The following is a 19,078-nucleotide window of genomic DNA, read 5'->3' as shown; positions in this document are numbered from 1 at the left end:
AACCTAATTAATCAGCACTTTCATTTGGGGGCATGAGGTCTCCCTCTATCCTTTTCTACAACCAAACTTTAATGTGGCCCAATTAAAACAACGAGAGGTTACCAAAGCCTGCAAAAAGCTCCCATTTACAGCACATAAACCAGATTCCTTTTTGTTTTTATTTTAAATTGAATAGTTCACAATATTTTTGCCTTTCTAAAAGAAAATTCTCTCACTGGCAGATTTCTGTCTGCCTATATTAAAGTATTGTAAGCATCCTGAACTTTGTTATTGTCTCCCAAACTAAACAAATAAGTAAATGAGTTTACTACTGATCTGTCAATCGGAAATAAAAAAAATTAAGGACCTTAGAGACAAAGAATGAAACCGAGGGTTGATCATTTTCTCTAATTTTCCTTATCAGTGTCTCTCAATAATGAACTCAACACCCCAGCTTTAAATCAGAACATTTATTAAGACTCTTCAAAGGCAATTCTCTAGTCATTCTGCTCTTTAGAAAAGGTTTAGACTGCATGTTTAAAAACAAATCCTACAACCACAGGAAAGGAAACTTTTCCAGTGGGGGTGGGGATGTAAACCTAAAGCTGTCTCATATATTTGCAATATCACTCACATTCCATTCTAAGAGTCTATTATTAACTTGTTGATTAGTTCACTAAGAGTTACAGCTAGATGGATGTCTGTGAGTGTGACCAATCTACCACTGGCAAAGTCAAATTTAGCCAATCACCCATTCAAAGGCTACAACAAATGAAGTTTGTTTTTACTTTAAGGCAGACGCACTTAAACTAAAACTGCAGGACTTAATCCAGCCTCCTACCAAGTGAGAAAAAAAAGTTCTTCTTTTGAGAGATATAGTTCTAAATTTCTCTTTAAAAACTAGTTACAATTGGGTACAGGGTTTCTTTTGCGGGTGATAAACATGTTCTAACACACTGATTGTGATGACGGTTGTAAAACTCCATGAAAATACTAAAAACTACTGAATTGCACACTTTAAATTGATGAATTGTATGGTAAATATATTATGTCTGAACAAAACTGTTATTTTAAAAAAGTAATTATAAGTTCTTCCTTTGCTCAAGGATATTTCTATTGATAAGCTTTTCCCCCAAATATTAAAAGGTTTAAGGTGGCAAGGAATCACAACTAGAGAAAAATTTCATGACACCAAAGAAACTGGAAAAACAACAGAGAGGATTAGGCCACAGTCAAGCAAACCTAACATTAGGGAGAATGATGGGCTGGAATGAGAATAAAAGAGCTCTGTATCGCTCACACACACACACCCCCCCCCCCCCCCGTACAAAGAGAAGTATATTTAAGTTCCTTCATGTTCTAAGGGCGGAACCAACAGGCTCAATCAAAGACACTGACTGGATTAAGACACTGACTGTATTAGAACATTTCAAAGTTTTACACTTTGGCTATGAAGCCTAAGGGATCAAACTAATGACCACAGGAAGTTAAAGTTGAAAAATGTGTCTATTGTGCCATCTGGGGTTTGACTTAAATCTCTAACGTCTGGACACCTCCAGAGAAGAAATTTGTGGAATCTGCCTATCTATGGCCAAATGTTACATGTTTGAGAGCAACAGAGTAAATTACTGAAGCCATCAAATATATTCCTATCAAACTCGAGAGACTAAGAAAAGTATTTACTGAGCAGTCCACTATTTTTTGCCTAATAGTTATACCCCTAAAATTAATCATCCGCAAATACCACAAAGTGACATGGAAAATTTGTCCTTAAAAAGAAATCTAAGTACACCAAGAAGGAAATGAAAATTTGCATCTAAAGGTAACAAACCAGAAGTCAGATTAATTGTAAATTGGAAAAAAAAAAAAAGTCCAGGAAACAAGCCTAGTTATCCTACATACTTGATGTAATTTGAAAATAGGTTTGTTTACTACCCTCTTTAAACTTATAACTCAGGATGTGAATAACATCTTCTTGATTTTATTACCTTTTATCATACTTATCTTACTATATTTTCATTAACAAATTTCTGTGAACCTCAAGTTTCAGTAGCAAAGCAGTTTAGGACCATCACTAAGAAGCAGCTATAAATTGAAGCTACGTTAAGTACCATTAATTAAAGATGCAAAGTTAAGGACAAAAGGAAATAGAAATGCTTTGTAATTCTTCCCCTTATCTCCGAGAAATAAAATACCAATAAACCCAATCCCCATTTTAATACAGTCACTTGTATTCCAAAAACTTACTGGTAACAAATCATCTAGAAACACGGGCATTATATAGCTATCGCCATGGAAAATATTTCTTATCTCTTGGTTTGTTGTTGCTTTATTTCAACTATATGAAACCACTTGTTCACAGTTAGCTTTCTAAAAGAAAACGGTTTCTAAAACAAAGACTTGTTTACATCTCCATCTCTTAAGATCCCTTTGTTCCAACAAGACCCTTCTTCAAGAGCTACAACTTCTGGAAAGGTTTCCCTTTTTGCGGTTATATCAACTAGAAATACTCCCAAACTCTTTCCAATTGGCACAGGAGTTTGTTAAACAAAGGAGGAAGAAGCCTCCTCCACACAAAGGAGGTCTCCAAAACAGAGCACTGGTTATGTTTGTGGATTATTTATTTGTGCCTCTTTAATACCCTTCCTCGGCTGTAGTAAGTACCACTCTGAATACAAAATGGTGGCCATCACGTCTGTCTGACATTCAGAATGGGGAAAGGCAGAAAGATCACACATTTTGCAGAGCTTACCATTAATATTCTGGCCAAGATGCTGAAATGAGTAGCCAAACCTAACCAGAGCAACACTATCTTTCTAGGAAAAGAATCCGACAAAAGGAATAGGAAAAGAAAGTAGATAAAGGGTTTACCCCAGCCCTAGTGTACCACAATACCAACATGGAGGACAACTCCCCCCCAGGAACCGACTGCACACTTGGGCTACCGAGAACTTGCTCAAGTTGCCTAGTTTCAGAACGGACGCCCATGGATGCGAACGCGGACTATTCACAGTCCCCGTCCCTAACGCTGACACAAAGCTCCGCTGCTACCTGTCCATGCCCTATTCTTCCACAACTAAAACCCTGGCCCCAATCACCGCACAACTTCTGCAGGCCTCTGCGCTCCAACCGACACGCACTTCCCTTGAGCAACGACAATCAACCTTGTCTACTTCTTGAGAGAAAGGCGTCTATTCTCAATCATCTCCCCCATCCTAACTGACCAGTTATTCCCGGAGACAGGTATTTCATCTCCATTTCAAACTAGTCCAAGAAAAACTCCAATATAGAGTCCGCATTTCAATTCGGGGGGAGGGGGGACTTGGGATCAGACAGACTCAGTCGGGATCTCCCTCGACACAGCTCTCCAGGCTGAGCGGTTACGCACAGAACCCCTCAACTCCAACGTCATTACAAAGAACAAGCCTAAGAAAGAAAGGGGCGGGAGGGGGGGCTTCCTCCGAGGGAGCGGGGGCGGAGCGGGGAGAAGCTTCTCAAACTGTCGGAAAAGCAGTTAAACCTCCGGCCAACGGTCCCGGCCCATCCAACTGCTGAGGCCGCCTCGGCCGGTCCGAAAGGTGGGCACAGCCCAGGGGTCCGGAGTTTGCGGCCGGGGGCTGGGGGAGGGGGAGGGGAAGTGACGGGAGGGGAGGGGAGGGGGGAGGGGAGGAAAGGAGGAGGGGAGGGGGCAGGGGCCGGCAGGGCTTCTCCGCCGACGTTGCAGCCGTTGGTGACCGTTTCGGGAACACCCACCCTCACGCCCACCCGGGCAGGGGGCTGCGCTGGGGCCTCCGCTCCGGGTCGGGACGCGGGGCGGCCTCCGCCTTCGGGGCTGACACCGCCCGCCGCGTGCAGCTCTCGGGGCGGGGGCCGGGGAGCCTCTGGGCGGCCGCCCCCCGAACCCCACGCTCACGCCCCCTCAGCACGTCCGCTCGGCCCGGCCCGCGGTGCCCCCGTCTGGCTCCGTCGCCCCGCCTAGTCCCCGGCCCGGGGGGCCCGCCAGGGGTCCGGGCCGGGGCGGGGGGTCCGGGGCCGGAGGGTGGGGCGCCAGGTGAAGCCGCCCGGGCCGCCGCCGCCTCCACACAAAGGACCAGGGGCTCCGCCGCCATATTGAAAACTTTCCTCCTCGCGACAACTCGCGGGGCGCGCACCCCGCACCCCCGGCGCCCCGCACCCGCCGCACCCGCGCCCGGGGGCCTCCGCGCCAGCCCGCCCTCCGCCCCGCGGGCTCCGGCGCACGGCCACGACCCCGGTGCCGGTGGTGCTGCCGCCTCTCCGTCCGGATACGAACCCCGGCCGCGCTCCGTCCGCTGTCCCCTCGCCCCGCGCAGAGGCCCAGCCGCCCGCCCGCCGGCCGCGAGCCCCGCTCGAGACTCACCGGCGGCGGCCGCACCTTGCAGATTCCTGTCTGCTCGGCTATGGGCCGAATCTTGTGGATGAAGGCGAAAGGGTCGGCGAACTCCTCCCAGCTGGGCTCGAAGACCGGGCACTCGGGCGGCGGCAGGAACTCGCCCAGCGGGCCGGGGCCGCCGAGGGCCGGCGCGGGGCGCGGGCCGGGGGCCTCCATCCTCGCGGCGCCGCGGACGCGGCTGAGCGACGGTTCTTGGCCTCCTCCGGTTCCTTGGCCTTCCTCCTAATCCTTCGCCTTCTTCTTCTCCTCCTCTTCCTTCACCTCTTCTCCTCCTCCTCCTCAGCCTCGGATCCGGTTCCTCAGACTCCGGCTCCTCCGACTCCGACTCCGACACCGACCGACGACGCCGCGCCGCGCCAGCCACGCCGTGCGCCTCCGCCGCCACGGCGAGGAAAAGGAGTCCCACCCCACCCCCACCCGGCCCGTGCTGAACGCCCGCCCCTGGGCCGGGCGGGGCGGCCCCCGGGGGACGGAGCTCGTCCTCACGGTCCAGCCCAGCCGGCACCCACTGACCACTGACTACGTGCCAGAGCCCCTTCCCTCCCTCGGGAAGTTACAGGTCTGGGGGAAAAGCCGGGCCCACGGGTGTACGCTCCGTCCCGTCCCGCCCCGTGGGAAGCGCCGTGGTGGAAGTGCAAGGACACCTGGTCAGACCCCGAGGGGCGCAGGGTGTCGGGGACGGAGGAGGCTTTTCCAGGTAGAGGGAAGAGCTTGAACGTGACAACAGCCTGTAGGTGAGACAACAGTTAGGAGAATAATAAACTAACACTCTGATCACTTCATCTCCTAGGCCCTGTGCCACGTGCTTTCATGATTAATCTTTAATATACACAGCAACCCTACGAGGCAGGTACTCGTTTCCATTTTACAAATAACGACAGAGAGGCATAGGTTGATTAAGAAATTTGCCCAAATTCCTAGGTTAACAAGTGGTGGAGACTTCACTTATTGGAAGGTAGGGTGTTGCAGGGAAGTGTGGTCCGCGAGCAATACACGGCGAAGCTGGATATGAGAAGAGCGGGAGCCTTGAAATAATCCAGATGAGGAATGATGGGGCCTAAATTAAGGCAGTGATGCTATTCATTAGGAGGGAGGAATGCAAATGGAGGGCATAAAAGTGACAAATTGGGGAGGAGCGATTCAGGGGTATAGGTACATGCCTGAGTGGGTGCGGCCACTGGCATCGCTGGGGAACAAGAAGTCAGTCTGGGGAGGGAGCTCGTGGGTCCACTTCTGGCCATGTTGAGTCTGAGGTGTCTGGGACAGTTGGAGATACCCAACAGGCTCAGCGTGTAAATCAGAAGGGGAGAGATCAGAAGTGGAGATGTAAATCTGGGAGTGATTAGCCTGAATGAGAGCCCTTCTTTATCTGATGCTTACTGTGTGTAAGACATCCTTGTAAATGCCTTGTGTGTAGTGGTATATTCGCTCCTTGAAGCTTCACTCCCACCCCGCTTGGGAGGCACTATTACCCCCATTTTGCAGAGCAGATCATGAAGGCACTTTAAGAGGTAAGAACAATTTTGACACACGGTGGGGGGGGGTCAGGTAATGTCCTTCCCCAGAAAAGGGGAGAGAACTCAAAAAGTAGGACTTCAACATTTAAAAAGATCTCTTTTATCCAGAAAGCAGCCAAACCCATGGAGGGACCGTTTGCCAGGGCCTCCTTCGTAGGTAGGTGTCAACAGAGTTCTAGCCCTGCTTTTAGATAGACCTGGAGTAAACAAATCTCATCCTTGAGGATTCTTCGACTAAGAGGCCGGCGAGGGGAGAAAGCTCCTCTTCAGTAAACTCTTAAGTAAACCGAAAGGTCCTTGGAGAAGGCAGGCCTTATTTGTCTAGGGCTTTGGGACCTACCTAAGCCATGACAATGGAGACTGAGGCCAAGGGCAGCTGGCATCCTAGTAGAGAAAAAGTCATCGGTGTAAGAAGGATATGAGATAGCAAGTTAGAATCTAGGTGCGGGGGATAGAGGAGTCGGCTGCAAAAGATGGTTTTAACTTTGCTGAATCTTTCAAATTTTTTCACAGTAAAACGTTGGGGAGAAAAAATCCTCGTTGTTGCTCTTTGCCTTGGGCGGTCTGTGCTTTAGAGGGTCTCGCTAGACTTGATTTCCTGTCATGTGCTCTTTCCTAGGAGCAACGTTAAGACTATTTTCACACTTAGCATTGGCATCCGCCAAGCCAGGTAGGCATAACTTTGAGGAAAACTCTAGACACGTACGGATTACGACCGTGATGCAGGACAGCGAACCCACGGAAAACTCTCCAGTCCCCAGCTGCCCGCGGGCCGCCCCCGCCCCTCCCGGCCTCGCGTCCCCAACTTCCGGTAGCAACCCCAGCCACGGGATTTCGTGGCTCCAGACGGCGCAGCGGCTGTCGGCTCCCCGTGGACGCGTCGTGACGCTGAGAGAGGGTCGGCCGCCGGGCGGCGAGGGGACCATAGAGCTGCTCCGGAAAAAGGCGTTGCGCCCGCGGCCGCTCCTCCCGCGGGGAGGCGGAGACGCTCCCGGCCCTTTATGATGTGTGTTTACATGCGCGGAGGGATCCACCCAGCTGACAGCGGCGCCGCGCCGGTCCTTCTTTTTTTAAAGAGCCCGGCCGCGGGCGCTGATTGGCCGGCCGGCGTGGGCGCTGATTGGCCGGACGGCGCGGCGCTTGGGGGCGGGGCACGCGCCTCATTGTCTGCTCAGCGGCCGCAGGGCTCCCCAGTGGCTGTGCTGCGCTCTCGGTCGGAGGTCCGGGTCTCTGGGCAGCTGGCCGCGAGGCAGGGGTGGGCCGGCGTCGCGGCCGCGTCCGGTGCCGCGGCCGGTGGGTGGCAGTCCCGGCGGCCGGAGCGTAACCGAGCCCTGTCCGGGTGCCACGTGTCCAGGAACCCCTCCTCACCCGGGACGACACCCCGCCCCGCCGGGCTCCGTCTCCAGCCGCCGCCTGTGTGCGGCCCCGGAGCCTCGCACACGTCCCTGGGGTCTCTATCCTCCTCCTGCCCGCTCAGCCCCCAGGCCTCCCGAACAGCCTGCCCGACCCCACCCGGCCCGCGCCCCTGGCTCTGCATCCTGCACCCCGGGCCGGCCGCCCGGTGATGGGGCGCCGCCGCGTTCCTTCCGGGCGCCGCAGACTCGCAAACTGGGGGGGCGACCTGGTCCCGCGCCCACCTCCGGACTGGGCTCCAGGAGTGGGGAGGCCGGCTCCCCGGCGGCCGCGAAGGGGGCGGCCCGCGCGGCACGTAGCGCACGTGGAGGGCACCTCCCGCCCCGAGGCCGCCGCCGCCTCCGGCTGCTTTCCTGGCGCGGGGGGTGGGCGTGCGTCTGCCCTCCGCGCGGCCCCCGGTCTCTGCGAGCGTCCCTTGCACAGCGCTCGTCCCTCCCCAACGCTGCTGGACCTCCTCTCTCCTCTCCTTTCCCCTAATTTCACCGACGCACAGGCCTTTCCTTAGCCTCCTCACGATCCAGCTCGGCCCCTCCCTCTAGTCCATTGTCGTCCTCTCCCACCCCTTTGGGGGCCCGAATGCTTGGTGTCAGATGTCCCCTGTGGAGACAGACCCACAGACCTTGAGATCTCAGGATGAGCTGCCGCCTTGGTGGTCTCCGTGTTTTGCTTTATTTTGTGCACTCCCACGGCGTCTCTCTATTCCTGTTCCTTTAACCAGGCATTTGTCTTTTTCCACTGCCGTCCCTGCCCTCGTGCCCTACACAGGCAAGGGTCCCCACCGGATTGTAAACCGCTGCAGGGAGGGAGTCACGGCCTCCAGCCCGGGACCAGGCACGTGGTAGGAGCTCCACACGTTTGTTGAAGGGGAAGGGAAATGGCCTTTAGTGTCTGTGGCTCTGTCTGGCCGAGGATGGAGTTTTGGACCGGACAAGGAGAAGAATCTGGTTGCCCAGGGTAAGCAGGAAGAGGTCTCACAACAGATCAGTGGGGGGGGGGGGGGGCACGCACTGGGATGCGCCCCTGACAATCCCCAGCTCCCCCTCCCTGCTTATTTCCCTGGAGCCAGCAACCCCTCCTGCTCTGCTGGACGTCTCTTTGGTGGGACTTCTGTGCTCCTGGTTCTGCCCCAGCCGCAGCTATGGGGGCTGCCCTTGCAGATCAGCTCCCACGGAGACAAGGGTCTCATCCCTGGGCTTCTGTCCCTGGGAGCATCCTCTCTTCCTCTCCAGTCATGGGACCCCTTCTCTCTGGCTCAGCCCAAAGGGATCCAGGATCAGGACTTTGGTTTACCTGGGTGTGTGGGTCCCTCCCCAGGGAGCCTCAGTCCTGGTGCCGCCAGCCCTGCCCATAGGGCTGGGGCAGGGTAGCAGCGTTACCCACACTCCCTTCGGGGTGTTTCCTCCCATTCAGGTTGGGCCACTTTGGAGGTTCTGGACTCTGCTGGGAAAAGGTGAGAGGCAGAGAGAAGAACTCAAGTTCCTTGTTCACACTGCAGCCGCCACCGTCACCCCTAAGGAAGGTCTCTGGACTGAGGACCCCTCTCAGCATGCTCTAGGGCCTTGGATGGTTGGAATGTTTGAAATTCTCTGCATCCAGGATGAAAGTCTTGCAACAGGAATAAAAGGACTTCTACACTAATTATATCTGAACTTCCCAGAGCACTCCCGAATCCACCGTGCTCGTTTGAAATCCAGTGTTCAACCAAATCCTGTCACACGTCCGGCACAGGGTCTGACACAAAATCCTAATGCTGAGTCCCTTTCTTCTCTCCCCTGGCAGGAAGGGATGCTATCTGCGCACCTAGAGATACTGTGCGACCAGGAATAGGACCACACCAGTGGCTGGGAGTAATTCATAGTCTATGGGACATACCAACCCCGTGAAGTAGATGGGTGATACTGTCGCCATTTTTCAAATGGAGAAACTGAGACTCAGAAGAGTTTATTAGGCAAAATCACACAGGTAACAACAGAGCTAGGACTGGAATGGGAACACTGGAGCCTGTGATCTTCCCTAAACACCAAGCTGAGGAAAGAGAACATGGAAACCCCATCCCAAATCTGACCACCAGCTGGCCCTGCAGCTGCCAACATGTGTCCATTCTCTCCCCTCTAAGCCACGCTGGTTTCACACTTTCTGGACTGTCATCTATAGTACCTTCACTTACATTCTAACGGATTCACAAAACAATACTTGCCCTTATACAGTGACGCACGTGCCGGTTGAGACTCATGAGGTTGGCTTTGTAACCTGTTATGGATTCTGACCCTCAGTTGGAGAAATGCTGCTTGGAGGTTAGTTTTTCCTGTTGTTTGCTAGCTTTCAAGAAGATGTAGCTGCAGTAGTTTCTTCACACCCACCTCACCTCAAGGTTTGGCCATTGCTCCTTGCCATGTCTTCCCTACATCCTCCAGAACGCTGTCCACATCACATACAAGATCAATCCCTATTGCTTATCTCTTCAGTCTGTTTTGTACTGTTTATCATTCACTTGGCTGCAATCTTCTATTCATTTCCCTCCTACCTCTGCCCACAGCCCTTCAACTCAAGGGGTCACTTTGTGCCCCATCTTTTCAGGTGCCCAGTATAAGACCAGGACCTAGCATAGTCTTCAAGTCTCCCAAGACCTGACTTAGAGCAAAGGCCAAAGACTCAAATGCCTTCAGGGGACAGAAATAAATGAGAGAAACCAGCCAGGTGGACTCTGAAGAAGAGAATGCACGTCCGGCGACCGGGGCCATCACTGCTCAGGCCAGGGTGGCAGCAAGTTGCAATTTTCCAGAGAAGCCAGAAGTCCAATTATTTATGCAATCTCTCCTAATTTTTAGATGTTCAATCTTCAATCAAATTTCTAAAAAACAGTGTGTGGCCCAACCAGACGTGCTTGTGGTCCGAGTGTGTTCTGCGTGGAGCCACCTCCCTGGAGAGGCTGGTGGGATGATGAGTTTGCTGACCTTCCGGGAGAACAATGGTTACCAAGGGAGCACCAGAGAGAGATGCTGAGGGCTAGAGGTGAGCTCCTGCCCATCTCCCCACCTCCCTGCCGGGGCTCGAGTTCATGCTTCTAGGCTGGAAGGAGAGCTCTACCTTGCAGCAAAGTCTGGAGCCCACACCTGGGACACACCATGGCAACAGGCACAGCATCTCAGATGGCTCACCCTGATCTGCGCTGCTGCCGAGGGACCTGCCAGGGCTTGTTTAGTATTTATTTTCATTTTACATCCACTGTGCTTCAATTAAAAAATACCTATTTTCCCCTCTTCCTCCACTGTTTGCCCCCTCTAAGGCCCTCAGAGGAGTGCGAATGAGGTGCCAAGATGCAGAAGTGTTCTCAAAGTGCTGTGCGTCTGTTTAAGAGTCTAAAAGTAAAAATTTGGGTGGGGATTTAGGAATAAAGGGAGATGGGCGTCTCAAATATGACATAAAGGAAGGCATTGCTGGTCTCCGTGTTCGAAAAACAGTCATTGTTAGCAGAAAAGTGCTGACATTTATTGAGCGCTTGCTGTATGCTGGGCATTTTCCTGTGGAGGATTTCTTCTCATCCTCATAAGAACACCTGAGAGTAGCCATCGTTATCTTTAGTTTCTAGATGAGGAACTGGGGCTCAGAGAGACTGAGTCATTTGGCCAAGGTCACCTGGCCAGTAAGTTTAGCAGAAGCACGTTCTGGCCCGAGTCTGAGTCTACGTCGAGAATCTGAGCTCTTAACCATTGCACACGTATTGCCCTCCTCTGTTGTACTGCCCGGTCCTCCTGGCACTGCTGTGTCCCTGGCACCTAGCACATGTGTGTGGAAGAGGGAGATGACCACTCACCGTATCGCATCATCCCGATAACTAGTGACTTGATACACACCTGTTGAGCTCGCTCTCTGGGCCAGGTGCTGTGCGAAGTGCTGTGGATGTGGCATTGGGTAAAACAAAGGCCGGGCCATCAGCCTAGTGGATAGAGACAGACAGCGACACACACAAGGAGGATAGCTTCTGGTAGCAAGAAATGCTAAGAAAATAGAAGGCGTGGTAGCGCAACGGGAGGACGGGAGAGGTGGCGAGAGGCGACTTTAGCCACGATGACTGGAGGCCGGAGAAACAACGTCTGAGCTCCGATGTGGGTATTGGGAGGGGTCGGCTCTCGGAAAGTCTCCGGAGGAAAGTTCTAAGAAGACCAAATGCAAAGGCCTGAGTTGAGAAACACCTTGGTGTGTCCGAGGGATGCCCCCTCCCCCAAGGGGGAGGAGGGGCGGGGAGTTGGGGGGGAACGGGAGATGGAGTCAAAGAGACAGATGGCCAGTCAGGCAGGACCCAGGAGGCTGTGGTCTGGAGTTCGCGAAGGGATATCGCTCGGTCTACAGTGTAAAAGACCTCTTTGCCGCGTGGAGGGAAGGTTGCAGGAGAACACGGGTGGAGAGGAGGGACCAGTTGGGTGGTGGCAGTGGTCCAGGCAGCAGATGATGGTGGTGTGGACTCGGGTTGTAGCAGCAGAGATGGAGAGAAAGGGTCGTATTCCGGATGCATTTTGGAGGAAAACATAACAGGACTGAGTAGATTGAACGTGGAGTGTTAAGGAGAGAGAGGCATTGAGGATTTTTCCCGTGAGTAGCTGGAAAAATGGTGGTGCTATTTACTGAGATGGGGAAAACTTGGGGAGGAAAAGATTTGGGAAATAGGAAGAGTCTATAATTCTATTTGGCTTTGTTAAAATTGAGATACCTGTAGTCCAAAAGGAGGTGGTGAAGAGTCAGGTAATTTGGAGCTCAGGACAGAGGCCAAAGCTGGAGGTAAGATCAGCCCTAGGAGTTCTCAGTGTGTGCATGTGTGTGTGTATGTGTCTGTGTGTGTGCGCGTGCACGTATATATGAAACGTACGTATATATGAAAGGATATATGTAGATATGCACACACCTTATATGTGTATGTATGTACACACATGTATGCACACGCCTGTAATGTACACAGCACTTAAAGCCACGGGACTGGGTCAGAACCCTGGGACGCTCGACAGTCACTGGCTGGGAAGAGGAGAAGCCAGGGAAAGAACCAGGGAAGGAAGGCCAGGCTGGCGAGCGCTGCACGGGAAGGGTGTCTCAGGGAGGAAGGGGCTGAGTGAGATGCAGGAGGAAATGGCGGCGAAGTGAGACTGATGATGACGACACAGCTTTCCAGGGGTGTTGCTCTTGAGGGCTGCAGAGGGACGGGGCAGGATTTGGAGAGAACATGAATTCAGGGAGGGATTTGCTTTTTGCTTTTTTTACCCACCGGAAGATAGCAGACGTCCTTTTTACAGTGACGGGAATGGTCCAGGAGACCGGGAGAAGTGGCAACGTCGCAGAAGTGAAAAAGGGTAACTGCAGGGGTGACAAAGTCAGAAGGTGAGAGGGAATGAGAGTCGGGAGCCAGCCAACCACCGAGGGCGGGAGGGACGGGGTAGAGGGAGGGCGTGCTGGGGGGCAGTTCCGTGCTTCTCAGGTAAGCACCGCCCACAGGTAAGTCCTGGCCGGGTGTAGCCCTGATGATGGGACAGGTGGCAGGACACAGAGCAACGTCACAGAGGAGCTTAGCTCGAGGCTGGAGAGCTGGGGGGAGGGGCCCAGTCGCTGTGCGGGTCCTCAGCACCCCAACTCCTCTTTCTCTCTCTCCTGGTCTCCCAGGAGCCTGTCAAACTCAGGGCTCAGCGAGGGCAGCGCTCCCGCTGGTGTGACAGGTAAACCACACAGCAGGGGCAGAGGGGACAGGGCTGTTCCCTTGAGGGTGAATTCTTCCGGCTATAGTTGTAGAGCCTTTTATTCAGTCAGTATACGTATCCATGTATTTATGTTCTAGAAAAAAGAAGCCTATTTCTGTTACATGTAGTGGTTTGTATCTGAATGACCTATCTGACTTAAGGAAACCAGGTAAGGAAAGTTTAAGCCTTCCTACCATATATAAGTACTGTTTTTGTAACTCTTATCAAAAGGCTAAATGGTTAAGGGAGGGAAGCATGGTAACCTCTACCAAAATACTAAACTGGCAGGGAACCATGCAAATGGGGAAATTAGAGAATAGTATAGCCTTGGGGGCATAGAAATTACTACAATTTCTTTCCTTTTGTGTCCTGACTAGGCAGACAAATGACCAAGAGTGGGAGACAAGGTATATCAGAGCCTTTCCTCTGATCATTTAGAAACAATCAGAAAAACACATTCTCTCCGGAGAAAAGACACTAACAGGGAAAAAGCAGCCCACAAGTGCTTTTGAGTCTGAGCCAGCCTGAATTCCAGCAGCCCACCACTCACAAAAGGATTTTTTTTTTTACTCTGAGTTAACAGAATCATGTTCTTTTTTTGTTGCGGAGCATGGGCTCTAGAGCGTGGGCTCAGTAGTTGTGGTGCACGGGCTTAGTTACTCCGCGGCATGTGGGATCTTCCCGGACCAGGGCTCGAACCTGTGTCCCCTGCATTGGCAGATGGATTCTTAACCACTGTGCCACTAGGGAAGTCCCAGAATCATGTTCTAATCAAGGTCTGTGAATGAGATTAAGGATTGGGATAAATTAAGGATGCCCTTTACAAGAAGTAAGAAAGGCACCAAATTGCTTAGCACTTAGCAACACTTCAAGTTCAGCTATTTTAATAAAATGTTTGACTTTTGTTTAAAAAAGTAGGGGGGGGGCTTCCCTGGTGGGGCAGTGGTTGAGAGTCCGCCTGCCGATGCAGGGGACGTGGGTTCATGCCCCGGTCCGGAAGGATCCCACGTGCCGCGGAGCGGCTGGGCCCGTGAGCCATGGCCGCTGAGCCTGCACTTCAGGAGCCTGTACTCCGCAATGAGAGAGGCCACAACAGTGAGAGGCCCGCATACCGCAAAAAAACTAAAAATAAAAAATAAAAAAGTAGGGGTGGGTGGTGACCATCTTTCTAAGCTAAACGGCCCTCATCACTGAAGGCCCAGCAGACTGTTATCATTTGAGCAGGGAGAGCCCTGGGGAAGTGGAATCTCCAGACAAACCTACAAAGAGAAGGCACCACACGTCCCAGGACAGGTGGCCTCCCCTCTTGAGGCCGGGAAGAAGGCTCAGGTTCCCAGGTCAGGCAGAAAGGCGGGCCTGGGAAGTGAGTTAACCATGGTGAGAGGAAGGCTGGAATAGGGCCGTCGGGAGGGCCAGGCTCCCAGGAGTCAGGGAGGTGGAGGCACGGACCAGGGAGCACCCCCTGCCATCCTGTTGCCCTCCTGCCCTCTTGCTGTAGGAACTGCCATGCAGGCTTCCGTCCGGCGCTGCTGCGTCACCTTGGTGGGCGGTGGGTTCCTGTGACTCTCGTTCACTCTGAAAGTCCCCAGGGAAATTGAAGACGACCAGAACAGGATGGCTATCGAAGCCCAAGTAGCAACGTTGCTTTCACTGTGGGGATTAAGGGTGTGTGGTGGGTGTGGACAGGTAGAGTCTCGGAAATGCCCTGTACCTCTCACCGGAGAGCAGGAGACTCCGAGGGGGTGGGTGCGCAGCTGGCCGGACCCGCTGGACCACAGAGAAGCTGCATTCCCCCCCATATCTGTTAAGGCAAGGAAGACAGCAAATACTGCTTGAGCCCTGGGTACTCTGGCCAGTGGTCAGATATCCTGAGAATGTGCTGGGCTTGCCCTGGGGAGACTGACCCGCTATTTCCCTGGAAAGGCTCATGGGAAACCAGTAGAGGTTAAACCCTGTTCTTTTTATGAAAGGAGGACCAGGAGTTGCCTCTGCCCAGGCCGCAGGAGGGCCGTTATAGGAGAAGGAAGGATCTGGAACCACTAGAAGACTGGCAGAATCTCACCTTCAAATACTTGGAAAAAATCCAGCAGAGAAAGAAGAGTGCGTTCCGAGGAGGGGAGTGGGCTCCCCAGGGGGGAAGAAGCATCAGGAGAAGAAGGGGCTCAGAGGGAAGAAGGGGGGACGGTGGGGGGCATCGGGCCCGGCAGACAGTCCTCTCCCTGCCAAGGCCTTTGTGTGGAGGGGAAAGGAGGGAAGAGGTAACGCGGCCGCTCCAGGAGGGTGGGATCACGGCGTGAGAGAACCCTGGGGGGCGAGGGGGCCTTCGGGCCACGTGTCCAGTTCACCCAGTGTTAAGCTCAGGGGTACAGGGACCCGCTGGAGGCCACATAGTCAGTGGCAGAGCTGAGACAATAATCTTGGACTCCTGACTCCCAGGAGAAGGGCTTTTTCTAGTAGATCTTCTTTAAAGGAGAGCTTTGGGAAGATGAGCTGGGTAAAATCAAAAGGAATGATAATGACTATAAAAATTGCTAATATTGGCAGTTCCCTGGCGGTCCAGTGGTTAGGACCCGGCGCGTTCACTGACGAGGGTACAGATTTGATCCCTGGTGGGGGAATAAGATTCCACAAGCGGAGTGGCACAGACAAAAATTAAAAAAAAAAAAAAAGCTAATATTTATTGAGTACTTAAACCATGTGCCACAAAATTCCAGTTCAAAGAAGCCTCAGAGGCCCGTGAGGACGCAGCACCCCAGCTCAGGCGCCTGGCGACCTTGTTAAAATGCAGACTCTGCTTCACTAGATTCTGCACGTCTAATAAGCTTCCAAACGGGGCGATGTTGCTGGACTAACGCCCACGCTTTGCGTAGCGAGGATCTGAACCTGCCCCCTGGGGTGGGAAATAGCCGAGCAGCGAGGGCGGGACGAGCATCTGCGGGAAGAGCATCTGCTGGTGCCGTAGAGCATCCACCCGGCCTACCTGCACGCTGACCGCGCAGCTGGCCGCCCTAGCGTGGCTGACGGTCGGCACCTGCTCGAGGCCCCGGTCGGACCGCAGCGGCCTCCCGTACACACTGCTGCCCACCTGGCGGGCGCTGGCCTGGCCTGGCCTGGCTCAGGGAGGCCGGCCTCCGCATTTCCAGCCTCTTCGGCCCATAGGTCTCGGCGGGGCAGCGCCGATTCCCGCCCCGCCGGAGGCCCATCCCCACGAGGGCGGTGTCGGGGCGGGGCCTCTCGCCAGGAGCCCTACTCCCAGCGGACCACGGACCACGCCTTCCTCATGAGCTGCGCTGCGAAGCTCTCGGAGTACTTCCTGCTGCTGGAGGACGGCACCTTGTGCGCCCCCAACTTCATCACCACGTTCAGTGGAAAGCGGACACCCTGGGGTCCCAGCCCTGGGCGCTCCTGGAGTTCTCCAACCTGGGCTTCCAGGGCAGGCTCTTCCGCAGCGGGGACCCCCAGTGCTGGCCCACTTCCTCCTCCTCTTCTACGGGGAGAAGCCCCTCGCCAGGCTCCTCCCTCACTTCCGCACCCTCCTGGCCCAGAAGGAGCCGATCCTCTGCAGACCGTTCCTGTTCTACCACCGAGTCCCCTACCATGCGCCGAACGACACAGCCAGAAGGCCTCGGGCACGCAGAAAAAGAGCCCCTAAGCCCCTGACAACCCACCAGGAGCCGTGTTCACAGACATGAAGGTTTTTGAGGTCCATTTCCCCTGGCAGGCCTACAGTCTGGACGAGTCCTTCTTTTGGGCCCACAGCGCAGGGAACCAGCTGACTGTCATCCTGAACCACCCAGCGGGCCTGAGGAGGGTGCAGGTACTGCCGGGCACCATCGTGGATGGCAAGCACGCCCTGGAGAAGGGGCAGGTGGAGCTGGGCTACGAGCCCGAGGGGACACCGCAGCGCTGCACCAGCCTCGCCTTGCTGGGCCACCTCCTGGAAGGGCAGCTGGATCAGGAGGTGGTTCCACAGAGCGTGGGGCACGAGGTGAGCTGCGTGAGGCTGGTGGCGAACGCTAACCAGGTGGGTGGGCTCAGCATCCGGCACATCGACCTCTGGGAGGAACATGCCAGGGACATGGGGGCCGCTCAGGAGGAAGATAACTCAATAAGGCGAAGAAAACTTAAAGTCTTGCAGCGCTGTCATTCTAGCCTATCTGAGTGACCCGGGGGCGGGGTGGGGATGCCAGGGAATGAGGGGCAGAGAGGGAAGACGTGGTCGTTCTTCTGGTGCCGCCGAGATGTTAGACCTGTTCCTTCCTTTTCCTACCCAAACAAGCGACTCTTATAGGTTGTCCTTTTCTGGGCTGGATATAGCTTAGCCCAGTTTGGGACAAGGCCTTGGTCATTCCCAGAATCTATCCCTGGGATGCTGAGATCAGCACAAATACAGGGTGTTGGTGTGTGTGTTCGCACATAGTTAGAGGCCAGGGGTGAGGGGTAGCAGGAGGGGAAATCATGGCCAGGCCCTGGAATTTCCATCATAAGAAGCCAAGAGGAAGGGCCTCTCATCAGAAGTCGAACTCTCTGAGGCTCTGGAATGCAGCAGATGGACGCATACCAATAAAACTAAGCCCCTGACTCTGTCCTTTTAAGCCGTTCCGTGGCACCAATCTAGTTCCCTTCTTCCCTCACAAACGAACTCGGGCACAAATAGCTTGTAACCGAAGCTTCACTTTCTCCTCCGCATTCTGCATTCTGGCTTCTGCATCCCAGCGCTGCTGAAACTCCTATCTGTAAAGACAAAAATAGTCAAAACCTAGTGGCATTTTTGTTTTCAGATCTCATTCTCCTTCACTCGCTGCAGCAGGTACACAGTACAAATCAGTCTTCTTCCTTGACTTCTGGGCTTCATCCATTCATCAGAATGACTGAATCCCCACTGTGTGCCAGGGACAAAAAAAGCTCCTCTTGGGGTTAAGAAGTACAGGGTCCTTGGGGGAGTACAGACCTGTGTTGAAACTCTGTTGGGAGCTTAGGAAAGGCTTTTTGGAAGACGTGTAAGCCTAGACCTGCCAGATAATTGGGGAAGATAGCCAGGTGATGAGGAAAGAAGGTCAGGGAAATTTTCCAGTAAAAGAAACAGCATGTAGAGAAGTGGGCCAGAGGTGAGAAGAAACCTGGCTCATTTGGGGAAAAAAATCATTTAGTGGGGCTGGCGATGGAGGGCAAGCTGGAGTAGTGGTGGGACAGAAGATGAGGCCACAGGACTAAGAAAAGACCTGCTTACAAAGGACCATGGACAGTTCAGTGGGGGAAAGAATAGTCTTTTCAACAAGTGGTGGTGGAACAGCTGAATACCCATGTGCAAAGGAAGGAAGTGTGACTCCTACCTCACATTGTATTAAAAGTGAACTCAGAATGGATCACAGACCTAGTTGTAAGAGCTAAAAGCTATAAAACGCTCAGAAGAAAACACAGGTGTAAATCGTTGTGACCTTGGATTAGGCAATAGATTATTAGGTATGACACCAAAAGCACAAGCCATCAAAGAATATATAAATTGGACTTCATCAAAATTTAAAATTTTTGTGGTTCATAGGACACTATCAATAAAGTGAAAAGACAACCCACAGAATGGAAGAAATTATTTGTAAATCATATGTCTGATGAGAGACTGGTGTCCAGAATATATAAAGCAAGCTTACACACAATGATAAAAAGACAAATAACCCAATTAAAAATGGGCAAAGGATCTGAATAGACATGTCTCCAAAGAAGATACAAAAATGGCCAATAAGCAGAAAAGACACTCATCATTAGTCATTAGGGAAATGCAAATCAAAACCACGGTGAAATAACACTTCACACTCACTAGGACAGCTATTTAAAAACAGAAAATAAGGGCTTCTCGGGTGGCACAGTGATTAAGAATCCACCTGCCAACGCAGGGGACACGGGTTCAAGCCCTGGTCCAGGAAGATCCCACATGCTGCGGAGCAACTAAGCCCGTGCGCCACAACTACTGAGCCTGCGAGCCACAACTACTGAGCCCACGTGCCACAACTATTGAAGCCTGTGCACCTAGAGCCCATGTT

The 19,078-nt window shown here is 53.1% G+C and overlaps 1 protein-coding gene, 1 long non-coding RNA gene and 1 pseudogene across 8 annotated transcripts in view; 2 read left to right on the top strand and 1 right to left on the bottom strand.

Moving 5' to 3' along the window:
• Window positions 1-4,714, bottom strand: part of KDM5B (lysine demethylase 5B) — a 76,478-nt gene extending 71,764 nt beyond the window's left edge. For all 7 annotated transcript variants that reach the window (XM_060125819.1, XM_060125844.1, XM_060125827.1 and 4 more), the window contains exon 1: window positions 4,358-4,714. In XM_060125819.1, the coding sequence (XP_059981802.1) occupies window positions 4,358-4,546 (189 nt within the window). In that variant the 5' untranslated portion in view covers window positions 4,547-4,714. The remainder of the gene's footprint in view (window positions 1-4,357) is intronic.
• Window positions 3,454-10,583, top strand: LOC132507001 (uncharacterized). Its single transcript, XR_009535995.1, has 6 exons — window positions 3,454-3,557; window positions 4,674-5,124; window positions 6,527-6,577; window positions 8,086-8,274; window positions 8,731-9,282; window positions 10,149-10,583. It is a non-coding gene; the product is annotated as an uncharacterized LOC132507001 (long non-coding RNA).
• A 2,027-nt stretch (window positions 10,584-12,610) lies between these two features.
• Window positions 12,611-17,205, top strand: LOC132516484 (alpha-1,3-mannosyl-glycoprotein 4-beta-N-acetylglucosaminyltransferase-like protein MGAT4E; annotated as a pseudogene).
• Window positions 17,206-19,078: the final 1,873 nt, after the last annotated feature.

This window comes from Lagenorhynchus albirostris, chromosome 2 (genome assembly GCF_949774975.1).
Source record: "Lagenorhynchus albirostris chromosome 2, mLagAlb1.1, whole genome shotgun sequence".
NCBI classification, from domain to species: Eukaryota; Metazoa; Chordata; class Mammalia; order Artiodactyla; family Delphinidae; genus Lagenorhynchus; species Lagenorhynchus albirostris.
This window is presented reverse-complemented; position numbering and strand designations above follow the sequence as displayed.